Source organism: Rhipicephalus microplus, chromosome 4 (genome assembly GCF_043290135.1).
Source record: "Rhipicephalus microplus isolate Deutch F79 chromosome 4, USDA_Rmic, whole genome shotgun sequence".
Taxonomy (NCBI): Eukaryota; Metazoa; Arthropoda; class Arachnida; order Ixodida; family Ixodidae; genus Rhipicephalus; species Rhipicephalus microplus.
This window is the reverse complement of record NC_134703.1, coordinates 59,557,464-59,578,811: the sequence shown is the minus strand read 5'-3', so window position 1 is coordinate 59,578,811 and position 21,348 is coordinate 59,557,464. Positions and strand designations below refer to the sequence as shown.

The 21,348-nt window shown below is 48.5% G+C and overlaps 1 protein-coding gene across 2 annotated transcripts in view; it reads right to left on the bottom strand.

The window, feature by feature from the left end:
• Positions 1–10,566: 10,566 nt before the first annotated feature.
• The window catches only part of RabX4 (RAS oncogene family member RabX4), a 150,574-nt gene continuing 139,792 nt past the window's right edge, over positions 10,567–21,348 (bottom strand). The window contains exons 6-7 of one of the 2 annotated variants that reach the window (XM_075892826.1): positions 16,450–16,563; positions 10,567–11,458 (exon numbers count right to left, since the gene is read on the bottom strand). In XM_075892826.1, the coding sequence (XP_075748941.1) occupies positions 11,360–11,458; positions 16,450–16,563 (213 nt within the window). In that variant the 3' untranslated portion in view covers positions 10,567–11,359. Of the gene's footprint in view, positions 11,459–16,431; positions 16,564–21,348 lie in introns of both variants that reach the window. The other variant, XM_075892825.1, reaches the window with a different exon arrangement.

Here is a 21,348-nt window from a genome sequence, read left to right as displayed (position 1 = left end):
AGCGAGTCCATACACCATCGCTGCGAGTCCTGATCCCGAGGCGAAATCACGTACACGTCATGTTCGGTTCTCGAACGTTCGCTTGGCCAGCTGATCGACGACGATGACTGGCTTCTGAACATAGGCGCGGACCAAGACCGCGAACTAGGACAACTCCTATATAGATGCAAGCAAACGTTCGAAAATTAATCTTGCGCACGTTTGCTTTAGACGCGGGCGATTGGCCTCAAGCGAGCTGTTTGACGACTATGACTGGGGTCTGGCCAAGCGCGTGAGCTATAGGACCGAACGTTCTCAAACGAACCTATTACACGTTCCGTATACGTTCGGTTTTTCAACGCTGGCTTTCCGCTTGTAGCCGAATGCCAAACGTATCACGTGTATAACGTGATTCCGCCCTTGGTCGCGGCTCGGCGAACACACAACGGTTATTATTATTATTATTTCTACGCATTGTACGCAAACAGTATCACACTTTGTACAAGAAATGGTCCACACCAAAAAAGATGACGCATATATAACAAACTATACGGTACACATTGTCAGCGCCACGTTGTATCTATGGCGTGGTCCAACTGCAGCTGCGCCGGTTAAGTACACGCTTTCAACAACAACTCTTCTGCGACAACACGACGAGGCTGCAGTGGTTATGCACGGGTTATTTGCGATAACTCAACGTCGCTCGTTGATCATACAGGCAGTCGTCATCGTCGGCTTTGCGACGCTTTGACAACAACTGTCCGTTCGTCCACTCTGACCTGCGCGGAGGGCCACGACGTGAATGGCCATGTCGATACTTGAGCCGAGATCGCACGGGATGTTATCAAGTGGCTATCGTGTGGGTTCTGTTAGCGCTTATGGCGGCAATGCCGCTCGCCTAGGGCGATGTCACAACACAGCTTCCGCCACAGACATTCTTTGGTCGCGGATGTACATTTCAGTGAAAATAGGATGAGGACGATTTGTGTCACCTTTCACCTTGACGTCGTTAGCTGTAGCCTTTGCAAATAGATGTGCGGTCTATAAAGACAGCCTCCACTCGATCCTCAAAGGTATCGGGTCTCTGCCGCGTGCTGTTGGCTTAATTCCCTGCGTCATAACGCAATGCAATTTGCCTGGTCATGTGACTCTACACGCGCAATCGCTTTGCTATCGAGCGCCTAAATTGCTGCCCTATATAAGCAGATTAGGAATTCAATATATATATATATATATATATATATATATATATATATATATATATATATATATATATATATATATATATATATATATATATATATATATATATATATATATATATTGTGAGCGCTGATTGTGTTGCTTATCATTTTCACTTTCACCTGCGCATACAAAGCACCGTGATCATCATCATCGTAGGGGCTCGCTGCTTGTTCGGTTGCTGGCTCGCGCGTCTGGGTTGACAATAAAACGGTCGCTCCTTCGTACCTGACGTCGTCTCACAAGTGGTGGAGCGTGCTGTGATTCCCAAGTCCTCGTGCACTACCGGTCACCCCTGGAGCTCCGATCAGGTCGACGGCTGTGCTTGCCAACAGTGATGGCGCAAAACGACCCACCCCCTACCGCCTTCTTCGCACCACCCGCTCAGCCTGCTGGGCCTCACCACACCGTGAGTACCTCGCAACGAGACCCTCCAGTGTTTTCTGGCCTTCGCGGTGAGGACGTAGAAGAATGGCTGGACAGTTACGACCGTACCAGTGCTTGCAATTACTGGGATGAGGCACATAAGCTGCGCTATGTACCCTTTTATCTGAAGGAGGTTGCTAAGACGTGGTATCATAACCACGAACGCGACTTTCCTGATTGGTCAGCATTCACGGTGCAGCTGCGTCAAATATTCGGCACTTCTACAGGACGCTCTGAGGTAGCTAAACAGAAGCTCGCTACCCGCATCCAGGGGCCTGACGAATCGTACACATCGTACATTGAAGACGTTCTGGCCCTCTGCCGCCGCGCCCAAAAGGACATGCCGGAGGCCGATCGTATTCGGCAAGTAATGAAAGGCATCAACTCCGTCGCCTTTAATGTTCTTGTCATGCAGAGCCCGACAACAGTTCAGGACATTATTACCACCTGCCAGCGCCTGGACGCACTTTACTCAATGCGCCTTCCACACGCCTCCTATGACACTCGTCTTACTGGCGAGCATGAGCTGCGAGCTCTAATTCGCACCATAGTGAGAGAGGAACTTCACAGCCTTGTTCCTGCCAGCGCACCGACTTCACCTGCCCGCTCACCCCCTCCTAACCTGCGGGAAATTATAAAGGACGAATTGGCGTCGATGACGAGCGTCGCACGTGCCCCGCCGCCTGTGCCCTTACATGTGCCTACGTATGCCGAAGTCGTGTCACGGCCTCCTCCACCTACTCCACCTGTAACTACGGACGTCGTATACGACCATTTGGCTGCGATGGCAGCCAAGGCACCACCACAACCACACTTCCCTGCCTGGCGCCCTACGCGCCCCGTCTGTTACTACTGTGGCATAAGAGGACATATCTCCCGCTTTTGCCGTCGGCGCCAGCAAGATGAACGACGAGGTTATTCTTCGTACGAGAGTGACCGGGCTGCGCGGTCTGACCCCTACGTTCCAGGAACCTACATTCCCTCGTCACGACGTTCGCCTTCGCCTCCTTTGTCCCACGGTGAACCTCGTTCTTCCCGCTCACCCCGCCGTCGTTCACCATCGCCCTTCCGCCGTACTACTTCGCCTTTACGTTCTGCCCTGATGCCCCTCGACAGCCACTCGGAAAACTAGCAGCTGCAGTTTTTGGAGGAGAAACTGCCTGTCGTCGAATTGTCCCAATTCCTCCTGCGCGCCCTGCAAATTTACTAACTGTTTGTGTAGAAGGCATTTCGGTTGACGCACTCGTGGACACTGGAGCAGCCATTTCGGTCATTGATCGCGAACTATGTCATCGTCTACGAAAAGTGCAAACTCCATATGTTGGTCCGGTGTTATGTGGTGCTAATGAAAATAGAATTTACCCTATTGGACAATGCACTGTTCGTGTTCTGATCGACGGAATTCGTCACCATATACAATTGGCTGTGCTTTCTTCATGTGCTCATCCGATTATATTGGGCTGGGACTTCCTGTCAGCCGCTTCCGCTGTCATTTCGTGTGGTCCGCCCGTTATTCGCATTACGGACACTGAAAATTCTAGTGCTTACGATTTTTCGTCGCCTCACCTTGTTGCAGCTGCAGACTTTGTACTGCCCCCGGCCCAAGAACGTATCCTCACCATTAGATCCAGCGATACCATTGACGGTGACGCAGTGGTTGTCCCCGATCAGCGCTGCATTTTCCGAGGAATCGCCATCGCATGTTGTCTAGTGCGGTTTTCGCGTGGTCATGCCAGTCTCACCGCCTACAACACGACAACAGAGCCACAACTACTGCCAGAGGGGTCCACTGTTGCCAGCCTTATCGACATAGCACCGGTATGTGTCGTCACTGTATCGTCTCCGCCGTCAGTCGCTAAGTGTACGCCACCAGGAGGCTCATCTAATGCGCTTAAAGCCACTTTGAGTCCATATCTCACTCCAACGCAAACTAATGACTTAATGGCCCTTTTAACAAAACACAAGACTTGTTTTGACGTTTGTTCGGATGGCTTAGGTCAAACTACGGTGACCTCTCATCACATCGCCACAGACGGTTCTCGTATTATCCGCCGTCGCCCTTACCGCGTGTCGTCTTCAGAACGCAAGGTCATCGAGGAACAAGTCAATGACATGCTCGCACGCAACGTTATCAGACCTTCCACAAGCCCTTGGTCTTCTCCTGTTGTCCTAGTTAAGAAAAGTGACGGATCAGTGCGATTTTGCGTTGATTACAGGGCACTAAACAAAATTACGCGCAAGGATGTATATCCTATGCCTCGAATTGACGATGCACTTGACACCTTACAGGGTGCAGAATATTTCTCAAGTCTCGACCTACGATCTGGGTATTGGCAGATCCCGATGCATGAGTCTGATAAAGAGAAGACAGCGTTTGCTACTCCTGATGGTCTCTTCGAATTCAATGTGATGCCTTTTGGGCTCTGCAATGCCCCAGCCACATTTGAGCGGATGATCGATACGGTGCTGCGTGGCCTAAAATGGAAGACCTGTCTTTGTTACCTGGATGACATCGTCATCTTTTCACCCAGCTTCTCGCAACACCTAGAACGTCTAGACGAGGTGCTCACATGTCTAGCCAAAGCCGGTCTCCAGCTAAATACCAAGAAGTGTCGGTTTGCGAGCCGCAGCATCAAAGTGTTAGGCCACGTTGTCAGCAAGCTTGGCATCGAACCTGATCCCGACAAAGTGGCCGCTGTGCTGCACTTTCCTAAGCCCACCACGCTCAAAGACCTTCGCAGCTTCCTCGGCTTAGCCTCTTACTTCCGCCGTTTTGTCCGTGATTTTGCCACTATCGCGGCTCCTCTTCACAAACTCCTGACCACAAGTGCATCATTTCTTTGGACAGATGACTGTGAAGCTGCTTTCCAGACCCTGAAGCGATGCCTCACGTCAGGGCCAGTTCTTCGCCATTTTGATCCCACAGCCCCTACTATATTACACACTGACGCAAGTGGGCACGGAATCGGCGCTGTTCTGCTGCAGCGTGACCAGGCTTCACAAGAGCAAGTCGTGGCTTACGCGAGCCGTACTCTCTCCCCAGCGGAACGCAATTACAGCATCACTGAACAGGAATGTCTCGCTATCGTATGGTCCGTGCAAAAATTTCGCCCCTATTTGTATGGCCGCCGCTTTACGATCGTCACGGATCATCATGCGCTCTGTTGGTTGTCATCATTAAAAAACTTGTCAGGACGCCTCGGTCGTTGGGTGCTCCGACTGCAGGAGTATGACTACAGTGTCACATACCGGTCGGGCCGCAAACACCAAGATGCCGACGCTTTGTCACGCTGTCCGCTGTTGCAAAATCATGACGCATCTACCTGCTGCGCAGCACCTCCCAGCCAAGAGACCACGCAGATGACCAGTCTTAGTCCCATCGAGCCCACTGCACCGGATGACTTCCTTCAATCCGCAGACCTCACCTCGCTCCAACGTGCAGACACATACTGCCGTACAATCATCGATCGGCTCACCGGCTCATCTCGTGCTCCCAACAGCCGCTTGCGACGACAACTCACGCGTTTCAAACTTCATGACGGAACGCTACTTCGACAAACTTACCATCCTCTCGGTAGCCGATGGGTCCCGGTCATACCTCGCTCACTTCGACTCCAAGTCTTAGAAGCCTTTCATGACGACCCGACGGCTGGCCACTTGGGTTTTCATAAAACCTACGATCGCATTAAGACTCGCTGCTTCTGGCCTGGCCTCTCCACTAGTGTTTCCAGGTACGTCACTTCCTGTTCATCATGTCAGCACCGAAAACGTTCGACATCTCTTCCCGCCGGCCCTCTACAGCCTCTCCCGTGCCCATCCGCTCCCTTCGAGTTCGTCGGCATAGACTTATACGGACCCCTTCCGCTTACCGCCGCCGGTCACCGCTGGATTGTTACTGCCGTAGACCATCTTACTCGCTACGCTGAGACGGCAGCTCTTCCTACTGGAGCTGCCAGCGAAGTAGCCGACTTTGTTCTGCGTGCCATTATCCTGCGCCACGGCGCCCCTCGTGTTCTCCTGAGTGACCGTGGCAAGACATTTCTTTCTCGTGTGCTCGCTGAAGTTTTACAGGCCTCTGACACAATCCATAAGACCACCTCGGCATATCATCCGCAAACCAATGGTCTTACTGAGCGTTTTCATAGAACCTTGTCAGACATGATCTCTATGTATGTCCAACCCGATCACAAGAACTGGGACACAATACTACCTTTCGTCACGTTTGCCTATAACACTGCCATACAACGCACTACAAGTTACAGCCCGTTTTTTCTTGTGTATGGCCGTGCACCATCTTTTGTTCTAGACACCAGCTTTTTGTCCACGCCTTCTGTCCCATCTGCGTCCCTTCCGGAAGAATTCGCTGCCCGTGTCAACCACTGCCGCACAATCGCCCGCGCCAACACCTCTACCATTCAGGCCCAGCGAAAAGTTCGTTGTGATGCGACACGTCGAGTTGTGTCATTCTACCCAGGCGACGAAGTGCTCCTCTGGACACCTGTTCGCACACCCGGCCTCTGTGAAAAATTCATTCACAGATACCTGGGTCCTTACACCGTGCTTGAACGAACATCGGCCGTAAATTATCGCGTCGCGCCGGTTACTTCGGCTTCTGATCGCCGTCGTCGCGGGACCGAGATCGTCCATGTGTCTCGCCTGAAACCTTATATCCAGCGCTCATACACTTACTAAATGAACGTCTTGCAGACCGCTTTCGTGTAGGGGGGAAATAGTGTGAGCGCTGATTGTGTTGCTTATCATTTTCACTTTCACCTGCGCATACAAAGCACCGTGATCATCATCATCGTAGGGGCTCGCTGCTTGTTCGGTTGCTGGCTCGCGCGTCTGGGTTGACAATAAAACGGTCGCTCCTTCGTACCTGACGTCGTCTCACAATATATATATATATATATATATATATTGTAATGATAATAAATAGTGGGGCTCAGGCAAGGGCGCAGGCAGGGTGAAGGAAGCCGAGGAAGACGAAGCAGAATAAGAACAGCCGGCCTGCAGCAAAGGCGTTGTCTCTTATTTCTCGTCGTTACAATGGCGCAGTCGACGAAGAAAACGGCTTACGTCTCGGTTTCGTCATCCAGAACGCCCGCCGACGTGCAGCCGCGGTAAGCGTCGCTTGAGGACGGCGTCAAGCCCTCCTCGGCAGCTGTTTACTGACACCACCGTTCGGGGACGGCGTCAAGGCCTCCTCGGCGGCTCCAGCACCCGTTACCGGTACCAGTTCACGATAAGGAACGCCGTCACGCTTCTTCGCTGATGGAACCCGCAAGGCGTCCGTCGCGGCCAGCATCGATCCCAGCACCGACGGATGGCGTCCAGGCCTCCGTTGTGGTTCCGGGAAACTTGTCCTGGGACGCGACACGTCGCGGCAACCATGCGCACGGGCCTCTCTCACCTAGGGATGGCGTACATGCCTCCTCCATACCTGGCAACCTGTCGGCGCTTCAAGCACCCACCGTGTACGGCGTCGAGGCCTCCCCGGCGGCGCAAGACCGCTTCATCTACGCCACAGTACCAGGTCACAACTCATCACACGGGTTCCGCTTGCCTGGGAACGTCGTTGACGCTTCCAGCGCCCTGGAACCCATGTCCACGATTCCTACCACAGCTGGATTTCCAAGGGACGCCGTCCACGCGTCCTTGGTCAGCAATTGTACCACCTCGAGTACCGCAGTCACTGTATCCTCCGCAGAGGCGGGCCTTGGCTCTTCGTGCGGATCACACGACAGCGCAGCGGAGCTGCAGCATACCATCGCGCAACTCCGCGTCACGACCAACGCCCTCATAGCGTCGAGCTCCCAGCTATGTCCTGCCATCTTGCCAACATTGTGCGCACTCAAGGCCATGTTGGCTGCGGCCGCCTCACAAAACTTCGAGGTAAGCTCGCCCGAGAACCGTCGCAATCTCGGGCGTTCTCTCACGGAGGTATCAGAGCAAGTGAACTGCTTGGCGTGGGCACATTTCGGAGTTTTGCCCGCAGTCCCGCCATCGCCGATTTCCTTCGAGCTACCGGAGTTTCGCGGCTTCCAGGACGATGCCAAGGAATGGGTGGCAACCGTCAACGCTGTCGGAGATCACGCAGCGTGGACGGACCAAAAGAAGTGGGGCATGGCCATAGACCGCCTTCGGAATGCTGCCGCGGCTTGGCATCGATACGAAGGCGTGCGGCAGACATCCTGGGTGGACTGGAGTGACAAGCTCATAGCTGCTTTTGGACGGAGTCACCATCACCTCTCCACGACCACCCAGTCTTACGCGACCGCTACCGAGAATAGATCCCAGAAGGAGACCACCCTCGCGGCTTCAGCTGTATTTTGCAGCTTCCCGACAGCCAATTTAACCACCTACCCTGGGACGAACAACCCTACAGTGTTGACCCTCACTTCGAAGCGACATCTCCTGATATCACGTCAGTCTGTGGCCGAGTGTGCGGACGTCTGCCACACGCTAAGCGCCGCCTCCTTCAAAGTCACTGTCAGCAAAGACCTACCAGAGAAGGTAATACTTCCGGTTAGTGACAGGTCATCTGACAATGAAGGCTCTACTGCACGTGAAACTATAGGAATAAGCAGCTTGAGCATGAGTCCGACAAAGGCAGTGCTGCAAGAGCACGCGTTGCCTCTCAAGCTGCAACCTGAACTCGGCTCTCAGATGACTACAAAGACACCCCGACGCCCCTTGCCACACCGCAAGCAACGCAGGCGTCGACGCTCAGTGCAGCAGGTGACGGTGCAGCGTGGACTATTTCCAGCATTTGTAACACGACTGCGACGACGCCCCTTGCCACACCGCAAGCAACGCAGGCGTCGACGCTCAGTGCAGCAGGTGACGGTGCAGCGTGGACTATTTCCAGCATTTGTAACACGACTGCGACAGGATGCTCAAACCGACGAGATTAAACCAACGCGGCCACTTTGCAGGAGTCTGTATCTCCTGCTAGCGGCATCTTGTCCAAGTCAACAGCGTTGGCCCCATCGTGGACGACGCCTGCACCGACCATCACGTCACAGCCAGTGTCGTCCTCCGGAATCTCCTTCAACAAACTTCCATGTGAAATATCAGCTTGGCCGAGCCCGGCCACCCCGGAATAGTCAATGCCGCCCACCGGAGACATTGTCGGTAGCCCACGAGGCTCGCAGTCGGGGCCGAGTGTAATGATAATAAATAGTGGGGCTCAGGCAAGGGCGCAGGCAGGGTGAAGGAAGCCGAGGAAGACGAAGCAGAATAAGAACAGCCGGCCTGCAGCAAAGGCGTTGTCTCTTATTTCTCGTCGTTACAATATATATATATATATATATATATATATATATATATATATATATATATATATATATATATATATATATGAAAAATAAGCTGACAAGCAAACTATGCAAGCTTTCAGCGTGGTTGAATGCGTGAAACAGAACCAATACCATAATAAATTCTTGCAGTTAACAATTAGAAAAAACGCCTGGGGGGGCATTTTAAACACTTGGCTATTACCTTTGTCATATGGGCTGATTCTAAGATGCGACAGAGCCATATGCAATGATCACCTCTTGCGTTTGTCTACACACATTCATCATTCTGCCGTATTTATATGCTACATGCGCCATATGCTAATAACGACTTCAATATTAGTGCACTTGTACAGACACTGAGCAACGCGTGATCTGTAGTCCAGTCTGACCTATCATTCCAGAACATGTAAACCGCGTTGATCCATGTACTGTGCCACAGAGGAGGGTATAGATTTGTGACCGGGGGAAGGGGATGGCTGGATTAACACCTATATTTGTGTTACTATACGATGGCCTAATGCAAACTGGACTTTTGTTTCTCACGAACATAGCGCCAAGGACGTCCTTTCTTGACACTCGTCCGTGAATACGCGTGAAAGAAGGCTAAATCAGCAAGCCAGGGACTCTTAAACGCGTGACGTTGTCTGGAACGCAGACTTATCTGGACGAACGTGACGTAACCTTCTCTTTTTTGGTGCACGGACACAGAAGCACGCGATCCTATGCCAGAAGTATACAATGTCCACGGATTACTTAACTGGTAATGCAGCTTGGCCCTGCGCGAAGACGTTCGGTCTCAACGGAAAAAAAAAAAGATTAGCACAAGTGAACGGTGGCCGGAGCCGCGAAACTGCGACACGCGGCGCTGTTGACGAGCACGCCGACAGCGAGATTGCCAAGCGCATTCCATTTTCCAAAGCAGGGGAGGCCGGTGGACCGGCTCAAAGCAGCTCCTCTTGCTGTTGTCCACTCGAAAGACCATACACGGAATAAGCGCTTGTTCATTGATTATCGCCAAATGTGGCTGTGCACACGATACCCTTTTTTTTATTTTTTTTGCTTTTTTCAGAAGCTGAATTAAGTTGGGAGCAACCGTATGTTTATCGAAGTTGCCCAGAAAAGACTGCTCGTCGAAGCGCTTTCCACCGGCCACCCCTGCTTTAAAAAAATGGAATGTGCTAGGCACTCCCGATATCGGCACATTCGGAAAAAAACGCAGCGTCGCAATCTTGCTGCTGCGACAACCATTCACTTGTGGCAAATATGTTTCCGTTGATACTGCACATTGTTTCACACATTGTACAGGCACGAAAGCTAACTTTTTTTTTTAGCGAGTAAGAGTGGAAAGCCGATAATGTTTTTCTCAGTCACTTTCATGTCATTTCTCTTCCATCGTATATGACAAGTGGGAAAGCGGTGACGAAAGTTTTCAATATCTCCAGTGCCGTCTAACTGACATCAATATGAATCAATCTGCAGCACTTCTAAATCTCACGATTGTAGCGTGTCTGTGTCATACGTTATGTTCGTGTCTGAAGCTCTGGTGTTATATGGTGTTCAGTTCCGCAAGGGCCACGTTTGGCGCCAGAACTGTAGTCACGTAAATTCCATGGTGTCATATGGTTCATGCAGTGGCTGTCACTGAAGCTGTCACAATGTCAGCGATGCTTTATTAACACAATACAAGTAAAGAGAACGCGTGCAGATCACTGTAAATAATCGTGTCAAAGTAAATGTAATGGCCGTTATTACATTTTTGTTGATATTGGTGCTTAACTTCGAAATAATAACCAAAATTGCCGAAGTAAAATTTTCCTTTCCATCGTCTAAGCTGTAATTTCGAGTCGATTTATATGTGTTGGGAAACGGAAATTAGTGTCGGAATTTGTGTTTGCTTTCGAAATGTAGTGTTCTCCAAATTTAACACTCGTTTTCTATTTGCAAATTTTAGTGTTCGAGCTTCCTTACCTATAGAGCTTTGTTGCAATGTTCATGACTCTGTAATAACACGTGAGCTCCGGTCCGCACTACCTCGCCAACTTTTGCACGATTGCAACACTTTTAAGAAGGAGATGCAAAGCGTACACGCGCACACACACGCATATCCGAGCGCGTGAAACAACTCTATTAGTTTAACTGGATCGTCCTTGTGGCCCGTCTGTAGTAAAGCGTCAGTGTGGGAACCGAAAAGAGGCATCGCTTCACTCGAATGGCCGATCCGCCAGTGGGGCTCTCAACTTTCTCAGCGTCGTCGAGTCCGTCAGTCCAAGGTCCACGCGGTAGCGGATAACGCAGCAGTGGCATGCAGCTGGCGGGAGCGTGGAAATAAATACACGAGTCGTGCATCGGTGACGTTGGCGGCGGCGACGAGACGAAGGAAGAACGGCTTGATTCTTCGCGGAAGGCGTCACTCAGCAGTTGCAGCGGTACTGCGCCGACGGCGACTGCCTGTTCTGGTTCAGGTCGGCCTTCTCCCACTGCAGCCGGTCGCTGTCTTCGAACTTGCCCGGCTGCGAGGGAGAGAGATGGATGGACGGGACGAGTTCAGTGTCATTCGCCAAGCAAGATGACATGAAAAGGCTCACGCGACTTGAGGCGTGCTCCCAGTGTTCGCGTACATACCTATACTCAACGAGACCTATCTTGCAATTTTTTTCAATGTTCATGGTTATGGCCACGCAGTATTTTATTTTTTGGCGGTAATGGTGGTCGAACACCCTTGAGTACGTTGCACTTCAAGAGCTGCTGACATCCAATCTCTACCCTCGAAAAACTGGGTACTTAAGACAAGCTATCTTGAGAAGCACGTTGTCGCTTCACTTGCACCGATCGTGAAGCCTTTGTTTTCTTGCGGATTGGGGGGGGGGGGGGGGGGGGCTCTTTTTTAACGGAGAACCCAGCTGGACGTCCGATGTCGATCTTATGAACTACGTAGATACCTTTCACTTCACGCTATTCTTCTACCAGTAATAATTAACGCTGTCCAGACACCGCAAACACAGTTCAACTTTCCCATCGTATACGCATGATTGACGAGCGGTAAACAAAATCAGGTGCCTTGTGGCACGCGCACTATTTTAATGCTTCAGGAGGGCGTGAAATGAGGTAGCCTGTACACTGAATATCGGATATACACTGCATCAACGCTCCTCCGTAATGAAACGGCCTTGTCATTCACCGAAGCCTGATGTGAAATTGGTTATCAAGTATAGAACAAAAAAAAAGTTTCGTTTTCGCCCTCTCGTATCGCGCCTGTTTGTTCGGCGATCAGCTCGCGTTAAAACTGAGCCCTCTGTCGGGAACACACAAGCGCTTAGTTGAGGCTCTGGCCTGCAGCGGTAATGTTTTCTCGACTGATATTTTTAGCCGGCGCAGACAGGCGTTGAACGTAAGGGCGGCTACGCCAGCATTTCAGGAACTACTTGATAGAAGCGGACACCGCACCGCTATAGAATGTCCTCGCCGCCGAAGCCTCGAACAATAACACGAAGCGGAGCTGTCACGTGAACTGCTGGCGCTGATAAAAAGAACACGAGCTGCACGCGCCTTACATTTTAGCCACACTACCTCTACCGAGGGATGTGCCACCGCGGGGTATAGTGTTGCTGGCGCGCCCGGCCAGAATTCAGGCCTACAAAAAGATACCTTACACTTGCTTGATAACGTAAAGGACTCCCTATCGACGAGCAAACTTGTGTACTCTGCCGCACCCTGACAGCATGTTACAAGAAAAAAAGAGACATTAGAGCGGAACGCCTATATAGGAACTACAGTGTAAAGTCCTGTACTAAGGATTTCTCGTGTCGACTCTGTATACTGCGAGCAGATGCATAGCCAGAAAATCGAGTCGGTGCGGGGGTCAACCGCTTTGTATGTATGTCGTTCGTGTGTTTCCAAGTCTGAACGTATGAATGCATATGCAGAACTTAAAAATATTATAGGGGGAAGAAGGACTGAAACACCACCAATATCATCATAATCACTATTTCTAACCCTTAGCGGCCCTAAACAGGACATTACACCTACGCCAGTGACTGCGGGAGTTACGACGAACGACCTTTACCATGAAGCGACGTGTAACTCGAAGTGTTTCGCAGGTTTCGAGCAGTTCGTTACATAAAGGTCACTCTACAATATTCAATCATGATCCAAAAAGGCGCACGAGGCAGCGAACATGCGTGCAAAGGCAAGCAAATAAACATATAAAGAAACAAAAAAGGAACGCAAAAAAAATAGGGGGAAAGTGACGTAATTGCTTCAATCGCGATACACTTACCGCGTTTCCTTCTCTGCAGCGGCCCTACAGCAACAATATACAATCCGCGCGCAGCTGCAGTCGTTGATGTATGTGCGCGGACATCTCAAGGGAGAAACAGCAGTATACAGAGACCCATAGCCTTTCAGTCACAGGACAAATTACGGCTCATTGGCCCCGAGCGACGGGTCGGGTATAACCGGGCTAAATGCGTGGTGCCCCTGATCGGCTCCAGCCAGCCACCGTACGCGACGCGCAGCAAATGCCTCGAGTTCCAGTCGCTGCGAACGGGCGACTGTGGCGACGCACGCACGAAGAAATGCGATACCAGCATACAACAAAAGGCCACCCACTTCCTGAGCGGTCCAGGCATTGCTACCGATTCACTGCTGCATCAAGGCTTCTCGCCGTCACGCCCCGTCTTTGATCGGTAATTGCTGCTGTCGCTGTATACGCAGCTATTAGGGCGTCGCTGGAAACCAGTTGGTTATGCGCGCGTTGTCTCCGAGGTCGCGCACTGATTATTAGACTCGCCGATGTCGTGATTAGCCTTCGTTGTCGGAAACAATCGAGAAAACCGGCAAGCCGCGCACGCCCGTTCGGTTCGATCGGTCTTACAGTCCGCTCTCGCGTTCTTTTTGTTATAGAGGGACTTTCACACAATTGGTCGAGAATTTCTGGCTGTATACCTGTTAGCGGCTGTTTTTGACGTATATTTCAGGTGGTTTCTTTGTTTTTCGGGCCGTTTGTACCTGCTTTAGCAACGTTGGGACTATATACCCTCCATGTCTCAGCCTTCGTGACTGCATGCGTGCTCACGGCTTATAGCAGTGTTATCGCATTGACAGGTGCGCCCTTCAAAGCAATCAGTGCTGTGTCAAAAGTTTGGCACACGTGCTTGACGACTTTCTGCGGTGTTTTCGAACGATAGCTCGGGGGAACTCCGTAGATGCGGTACGAAAATTGCCGAGATTTTGCTTTGACCGGACACACGGCTCAGCTTTCTTCAGCAGTTTGCCTTGCACCATGCACCTTGCCAACAAAGGCTACCTTGGCACTGCCATTATGCCCTCTGTGCTTTGTTAGCATACGTAAACTTCCGAAAAACCTACTGTCGTAGTTGATACGTCAACCTTTGTACTTACCGCAACAGTTCAGAAAATACAGGTGATCATGCTATCGATTTAAAGGTCTATACGTGCGAAATTTGTTTACGAGGTGACCAATGGCTCCTCGGGAAATGTTGTGATTCCGATCGACATTAATAACTTTATAACAGGGTGAATAACACGTAAGGTGCAGGTGTCGACCTCTGAGGTTGTTAATATTTTCTTGGCTCAGAGACCGCGACAAGATATTTTTTTCTCCGCAAATTTTTTCGGCGTAGTGCCTTGTTCTTCGAGATCATGGATGACGTTCGTGACTTGCTGCTTTACTCTGAGATAAAATAACAATAATTCAACGGTTTATCTTCACCCGTTCTTTCTTTTGTGCTATGATTTCTTCTTTTTTATTACCTTTTTTACTCCCGGGAAATTTCGCCGAAACAAATAAACAATTGGATTTTGTGGGATACCAAAATTTACAATTCAAACCTGTTCATGCATCTCTAAAGAATGTCGTAGTTCATCAAACGACATTACTATAGCTCAGAATAGCAGTAATGTTTAAACAAAAACAGACAATGCTGTGTAAGAGTTAGCTGAGTACTGTGGGTTTTGAATGTAAAAAGTGATAATCTGACTTGTTGTAGCAAGTTGCAGTGATAAACGCCGAATTGTTTTTGTCATTTTTGTTAACATGCGCTTATATCTGCGCAAACGATCTCATTTTCTTTCCTTCTTTTTATTGTACTTTGCCTAAATCGCAATGCAGCCGCAGTTATTTCAATCGAAATCTTTACTTCGAGCCCAGCGACGCAACGTCACAGCCGTTCATTCGCCTTGGCAGATCTCAGAAAAATGTGACGTGTAGTGAAATTTTGTGGTGCCTTTTGGGATATTGCTCTGTCATACTTGAAGAATATATATATATATATATATATTTTCGATTGGTTACGATGTTTGCCTCAGCTTTTCCCATCTATACTTTTTAAAACGCGCTACGACGATGTACACGATGTCAAGGACTTCTGACCGAAGTTATCTTGGCTATAAAGACGTCATATAGCTAGCTGCCGTGTTTGCTGCCAAATTATGAGCACTGACTATATACTTGGCCAACTCTTTCCTAACATGGTTTCGTGCTGGCTACTTGGTGTGAGAACACTGCTTTCATTCAACACCAACCTGGTGACTGAGATTTTTGGCAATTTTTAAGATATTTTTGTTTTTCATTTTTTGTATGTCCAGAGCTTCTTCACTCAGCTGTAGTAGCCGTCTCTGACGCTAGAAACCCGTGCGCGTCACGCCCACAGAACCACACTGCCCTTTTCCCTATTATGACTTCCGCGCTCCCCAAAAAAGAGTTACCGAAAAACCCTCATGCCCAAAAGACGTTCGCCTCCACGCACTGACACGTCACGCACTTGACGACTACAGGATCGGTTGGCGCATTCCGCTAACGTAAGACCAATCGGTGCTATTGAACCACTACTCGCTTTATAAGATTAGTGCCCCGCCGACAAGACCGATTAAATTACGCAGACGTGGTACTAGAGGCACAGCGGCAGTTGGGGTAAGTCAGCAAATTACGTTACAGGGCGACGTCAAGATGAGAAAACGAAGAAACAATGAATGTGTGCTGTTTCTTGGGCGAGTTGGAAAGGCATTCGGAAGTGGGTAGCGCTTGTGAACACGGACTACAGGAAGGCACCCAGAGAGTCAACTTGAAGCGCTTCCATAGCTACTAACTTTTAGTGAAAATCCACCCAAAAAGCGATGTAGATATTGTCGCAACGTGCAAAGAACGAGATACAGGACTTCTTTTGCGACGTGAATAGACGAGACTCTAATAGCCTTGTCGATTACAGCCAGAAGATGCTGCTCGCTTCGTTGTCCTCTGTCGTATGCGGCCGGCTATTAATCGTGACAATATTTATGGAGGATATTCAATAAAAATAGGCTGCTAAAATCGCTTCCGTCTGTGTGTTCACGTGCCTTCCTCTAGTCCGTCTTCGCGAACGGGCTACCTTTTTCAAAATAAGGAAGGGCGAGGAGCGAAGGTATGTACGCAGACTGGGAAAACCAAGTATAAGTAAAAAGCAGAACAAAAGAGGGGTGACTGTACTAGCGGAGCGACGATCACCCTCTGCTCCCTCTGTTCCCGGATTTTCCTGGCGAGCGTGACGAAGGCCTCCTGGATGTTGACGTTCTGCTTGCAGCTGCACTCGAAGAACGGGATCTCGAAGCTCTCCGCCATCTGCAGTGGTGGAATTATAGATAATATTTAATGACGGCAAGGGACGGAACACAGGTCGGCCTGAAGAGAGTGCCCGCATGCAGCTCTTTACCAGGATAAAGGAATTGGAAGATAGAGAGATAGAGAGAGAGGTTGAAGCAGGTTACGGTGATATCCCACAGCGAGTTACTATACACTTATTATTCTATGCTCATGTGATCTGCCAGCGCCTCCCCTGCATGCTTTGCGCACTAGGCGTAGGAGTCCTCACACAGCCTAATGAGTCAGAGGAGAAAGAAGGTGAGGTGGTACAGCATAGAGGGAAAGGGAATGCCTTAATATGTATAGCATCAGCGTTACTTTGCGCATAACTGCAATCAAGAGAGAGAGTCGCGAGCATACATTGCAATGTCAAGGATGCAAGAGGGTATTTTATAGTTCTGCAAACACTCAAGTACAGTAATCGTGGTCGTCGTCCTTGGTTTTGGACGTTACTCTCAAGGTATTTATTATGCTTTATTATCATTACAATTGTTTTCAAAGTTCTGAAGCAATCGCATTTCAATATTTTTCTAGACGCACGAAGACAATAGATACCCAAATGATTCATTATTGCGAATCGTTGCATTCATACAGCAATATATTCGCCGGAAGTGGTCAGTTTGCAAATGCGCAAGCAATACTTTTTTTTTTTGCCTGGGTAAGATGTCGTTTGACAAATTCATCCATACAGATTACCTTCAAGTTGTCCGCATGTCACCACATTTGCAGCTGCACTGTACCTACATTGATTTGCTTTACACAAAAGTCTATTTAGTGGCAAGACAGAGAGGCTGCAGAGTGCCCGCGCATATACCCTCACTCTTAAAAGAATATCTTTATCCCAACGAAATGCATTCCTTTGTCCGCCTTGGTGGAACAGTGGCTTCGGTGCTCGGCTGTTGACACAAAGGTCGTGGGTTCGATGCCGGCCGCGGCGGTCGCATTTTCGATGGAAGCCTGTGAACTTTGCAATGTCAGTGCACGTTAAACAATACCAGATGGTCGAAATTTCCAGAGGCCTCCACTATACGGCTTCTCTATAGCAATCATATCGGGGTTTCGGGACGTAAAATTCTAGGTATTATTATTGCATTATTCGTTCGACGTATGTATACACAGCATCCGTCGTCCATTTCACCACATTGCACAAACTCGTCCTATGCACTGATATAGATTTACAGGCACACGTTAAGTAAGCTCAACTGTTTTAAAATACGTGGTGTACAAATAGCACCGTCATCGAGTTACAGGAAACGTCTGTGCTGAGACCCGAGCCAATGCCGCTCATGGACCGAACGTGTTTGCACTGTATACGAATGGTAACCTCGAAACCTTTGGCGCGCTTGAACCGGCCAAATCAGGGTCACTTTTAAAGGATATTGTGCACTGACGTTTCTCAGCGGAATCGACGTGTGTTTTTTACCGAGGACATAATTTTGAAAAAATAATGTTTTTCAATGAATTCAACAGGTTCCCCCCCCCCCCCCCCCCAAATGTTCCTGGACGGGTTTGGCACGTATACATATATATACAACAAAACGCCAGCCCTTTTGCGCAGTTCATTCCTTCTTAAAATATGAGGCCAATTTCTGAAAAAAAATTTTTAAGCAATGATAAGTAGATATTATTAGTCTACAATATAAAGCACATCTTTTTAGGCTTATGTGAGCATTATGAAGCAAGTTCCATTTTTTGTTCGTTTTTCATAATTAAAGTTTCATTAAATGTGAACCTAATACGCCAACACTTCCAACTCAAGTTCCACTCATAAAAAATTGCATTTTGTAGATATATTACAAGTGCGCTGACCCACGCAATGAAACGATACAAATTAGGTGTGCTCAATATGAAGGACGTAGTGATTAAATAACCAAAAAAAGTATGCACTAGCGTGAGGGGCACCTTAGTATGACAGCCAGCCATAATAAATCTTGCGGTGCGATTTTGCTTATTGAGGTTAATTGCACGCCTACTAAGGAAGTGTGCCAAGTTTTTATGAAAAAATGTTCACTAGCAAAAGAGTCATGACAGTTTGCGGACAGAAAAGTGCCAGAAATATAGGTTCTCAGAAAATCAACAAAATAGATTTCAAACATTCGCAGCGCTTACACCAGGTGATCAGGAGCACTGAAATTCTCAATATTTGCAGCCAGTTCCATCGCAGACCTTACTAATGTGTGTCTTTGACCGAGTGACAAGTTTTTTTTTTGTTTTCTAGCTTGTTTTGCAGCATCAAGTGCCTCGACGGGACGCTTTCGCGCTGCGGTGATGATCATTTCTGAGGCAAGCTTTTGCTGTGTAGAGGACAGGCTCGATTCGAATTGCCTTAAAAATATTAGACTTGCTTCAGCTGTCATTACTGAAATGACTCACAGCGTCAACCAACGCAAATTTGATGGTTTACGGGCTCACATACATGTACGAAGTTACTCGTTATCCTGGTGAGAAGTTTATGGCATTTACGATTAAAAATGACGTGTTGACAATGCATTTAGAGCATTCTTACATGTTCGCACTTGATATTATTGCTAAATAACCAACTAAATACTACATATCAAGCTAATTTTATGGTACTGACAAAACTCGCACTTTCAGTTTTGGTTCCGTAGGCAATGGGTGGTCTAACATTTCTGCTTCTACTAAAAAAAAAAAAAAACTGCGTAGACAAGAACTTTCTACCTCGAAAAGATAGGCAGTAAATTGTGCATTCAACATTACCAAAAAGTGAAAAAGGTCATATTGAAAAAAAAAAAACGTTTTTTTTTTTTCACTTGACCTCATACCTTGAAAAGGGTTATACACCTTCAACCTTCATACCTATAAACCTTCATACCTTAAACTGGGTTACCCCACAAACGTATGCCACCGTCCCTTTATCTGCATTTTATCGCGTTTATTGGGACCTACATTACGATTATCTAAATATGCTGCAAATGCTGCAGCCTGAAGTCGTACCACTTTTTCGACTATATTTTTGGCCTCCTCGGTTCGAAGCGTCCCAGAAAAAAAGAAGGACGAAAGGAAAAATTAACGACAAATACATGAAGAGAACACTCGCGACAAGTCGAAAACAAGGCTAAAGAATGACACCAATCGATGATGCCTTGCAGTGTTACGTCTGTATGTACTTGAGAGTGCAACACGAAAGGAAAGACCAATGACCTTGATCCTTTTCTCTTTTTTAATTCCCATCACGTAGCTCAAAATAGAGGGTCGTCTCGAAGTACAGCGATACACTGAGCCCTTTTGCGCTCTCTCACTCTTTCATCGTTGCATCCTATCCGTAGACCTTCGTGACCCAAACGTTCCGAGGTGACCCCCGTTATCGCCGGCCGCGCGTGCTTGCAGCCCGTATCAGTGAACTTCGCGGAATGCCGGTCGCGTGCGCCGAGCACGTAAAAAAGCGCGGCAAACACACGTGGGCGCGTCACATTTTCCCGAATGGGCCATATCGGCCACGGTATCGCGTTGCCCTCACGCGATTGATGTCAACGCGTGTTCTGGCTTCCACGGAGTCTCTCTCTGTTTTGTACACAGTGTCATGGTTTCGAAATGAAGTGGCCGCTCCGAATCGTCGGCCGGTGTCAACGACTCCGCCAACGCACGGATTTCGTAAGTGCCGCGTCCCTGCGTACGTTACAACGTGCGGTGCTCATACGTGGGCGGCACGAAGCGGTTGCGTTAGTGTCCCTCAGGATAGCCAACTTTCGGGGGGTCGTCGAACGCGACCGACGCTGTGCGCACTGCGGGGCAAAGATCGACCGCTGTTGTTGCTAATTAAACGTTAAATATATATATATATATATATATATATATATATATATATATATATATATATATATATATATATATATATATATATATATATATATATATATATATATATATATATATGCTAAGTCTTTTAGACAGTTATAGATACTCGCATACCAGTGGAGCGCAAGTTCGCAAGGTGAAGGAAGGTTTATAAAAACGAAATTACCACCCAGCCGGTCATGATTGATTGATTAATTTGTGGGGTTTAACGTCCCAAAACCACCATATGATTATGAGAGACGCCGTAGTGGAGGGCTCCGGAAATTTCGACCATTTGGGGTTCTTTAACGTGCACGCAAATCTGAGCACACGGGCCTACAACATTTTCGCCTCCATCGGAAACGCAGCCGCCGCAGCCGGGATTTGAACCCGCGACCTGCGGGTCAGCAGCCGAGTACCTTAGCCACTAGACCACCACGGCGGGGCACCCAGCCGATGACTTGCAGAACGAAACTACAATGATAATTATAAGGATGGTATACAGAGAATAAAGATATGTAGTTGAATGAAAAACTTCACCACATTTCAAGATTTGAACCCGGGACCAATGGCGTCAGTCAGTAGGTGGTTGAAAACGACCCACTTAATTTTATGGTATTGCACGCTAATGCAAGAACGCTAGTGAGCTGTCACCAAACGTGTTTTGTTTATGCGTTCGTTCTGAAGTATGAAACTACCAATAAATAGGTTTCTCATTTCTTTTTATTCCAGAAAATGTATGCCAGTCATACGTTAGGCTTCTATTTATTTTTGCTGTGAGCTTAAATATGATGCATATCGCAGACATATCAGCAAATTGTTTTCTCCTCTGTAAGTTTCTTTCCCCCTCTTCCCTTCCCCAGTGCAGGGTAGCCTACCGGGGCTCAGCCCTGGTTAACCTCCCTGCTTTTCTCATTATGTTCTCTCTCTCTCTCTCTCTTGTTCATAATTGTTTACGATAACTTGGTC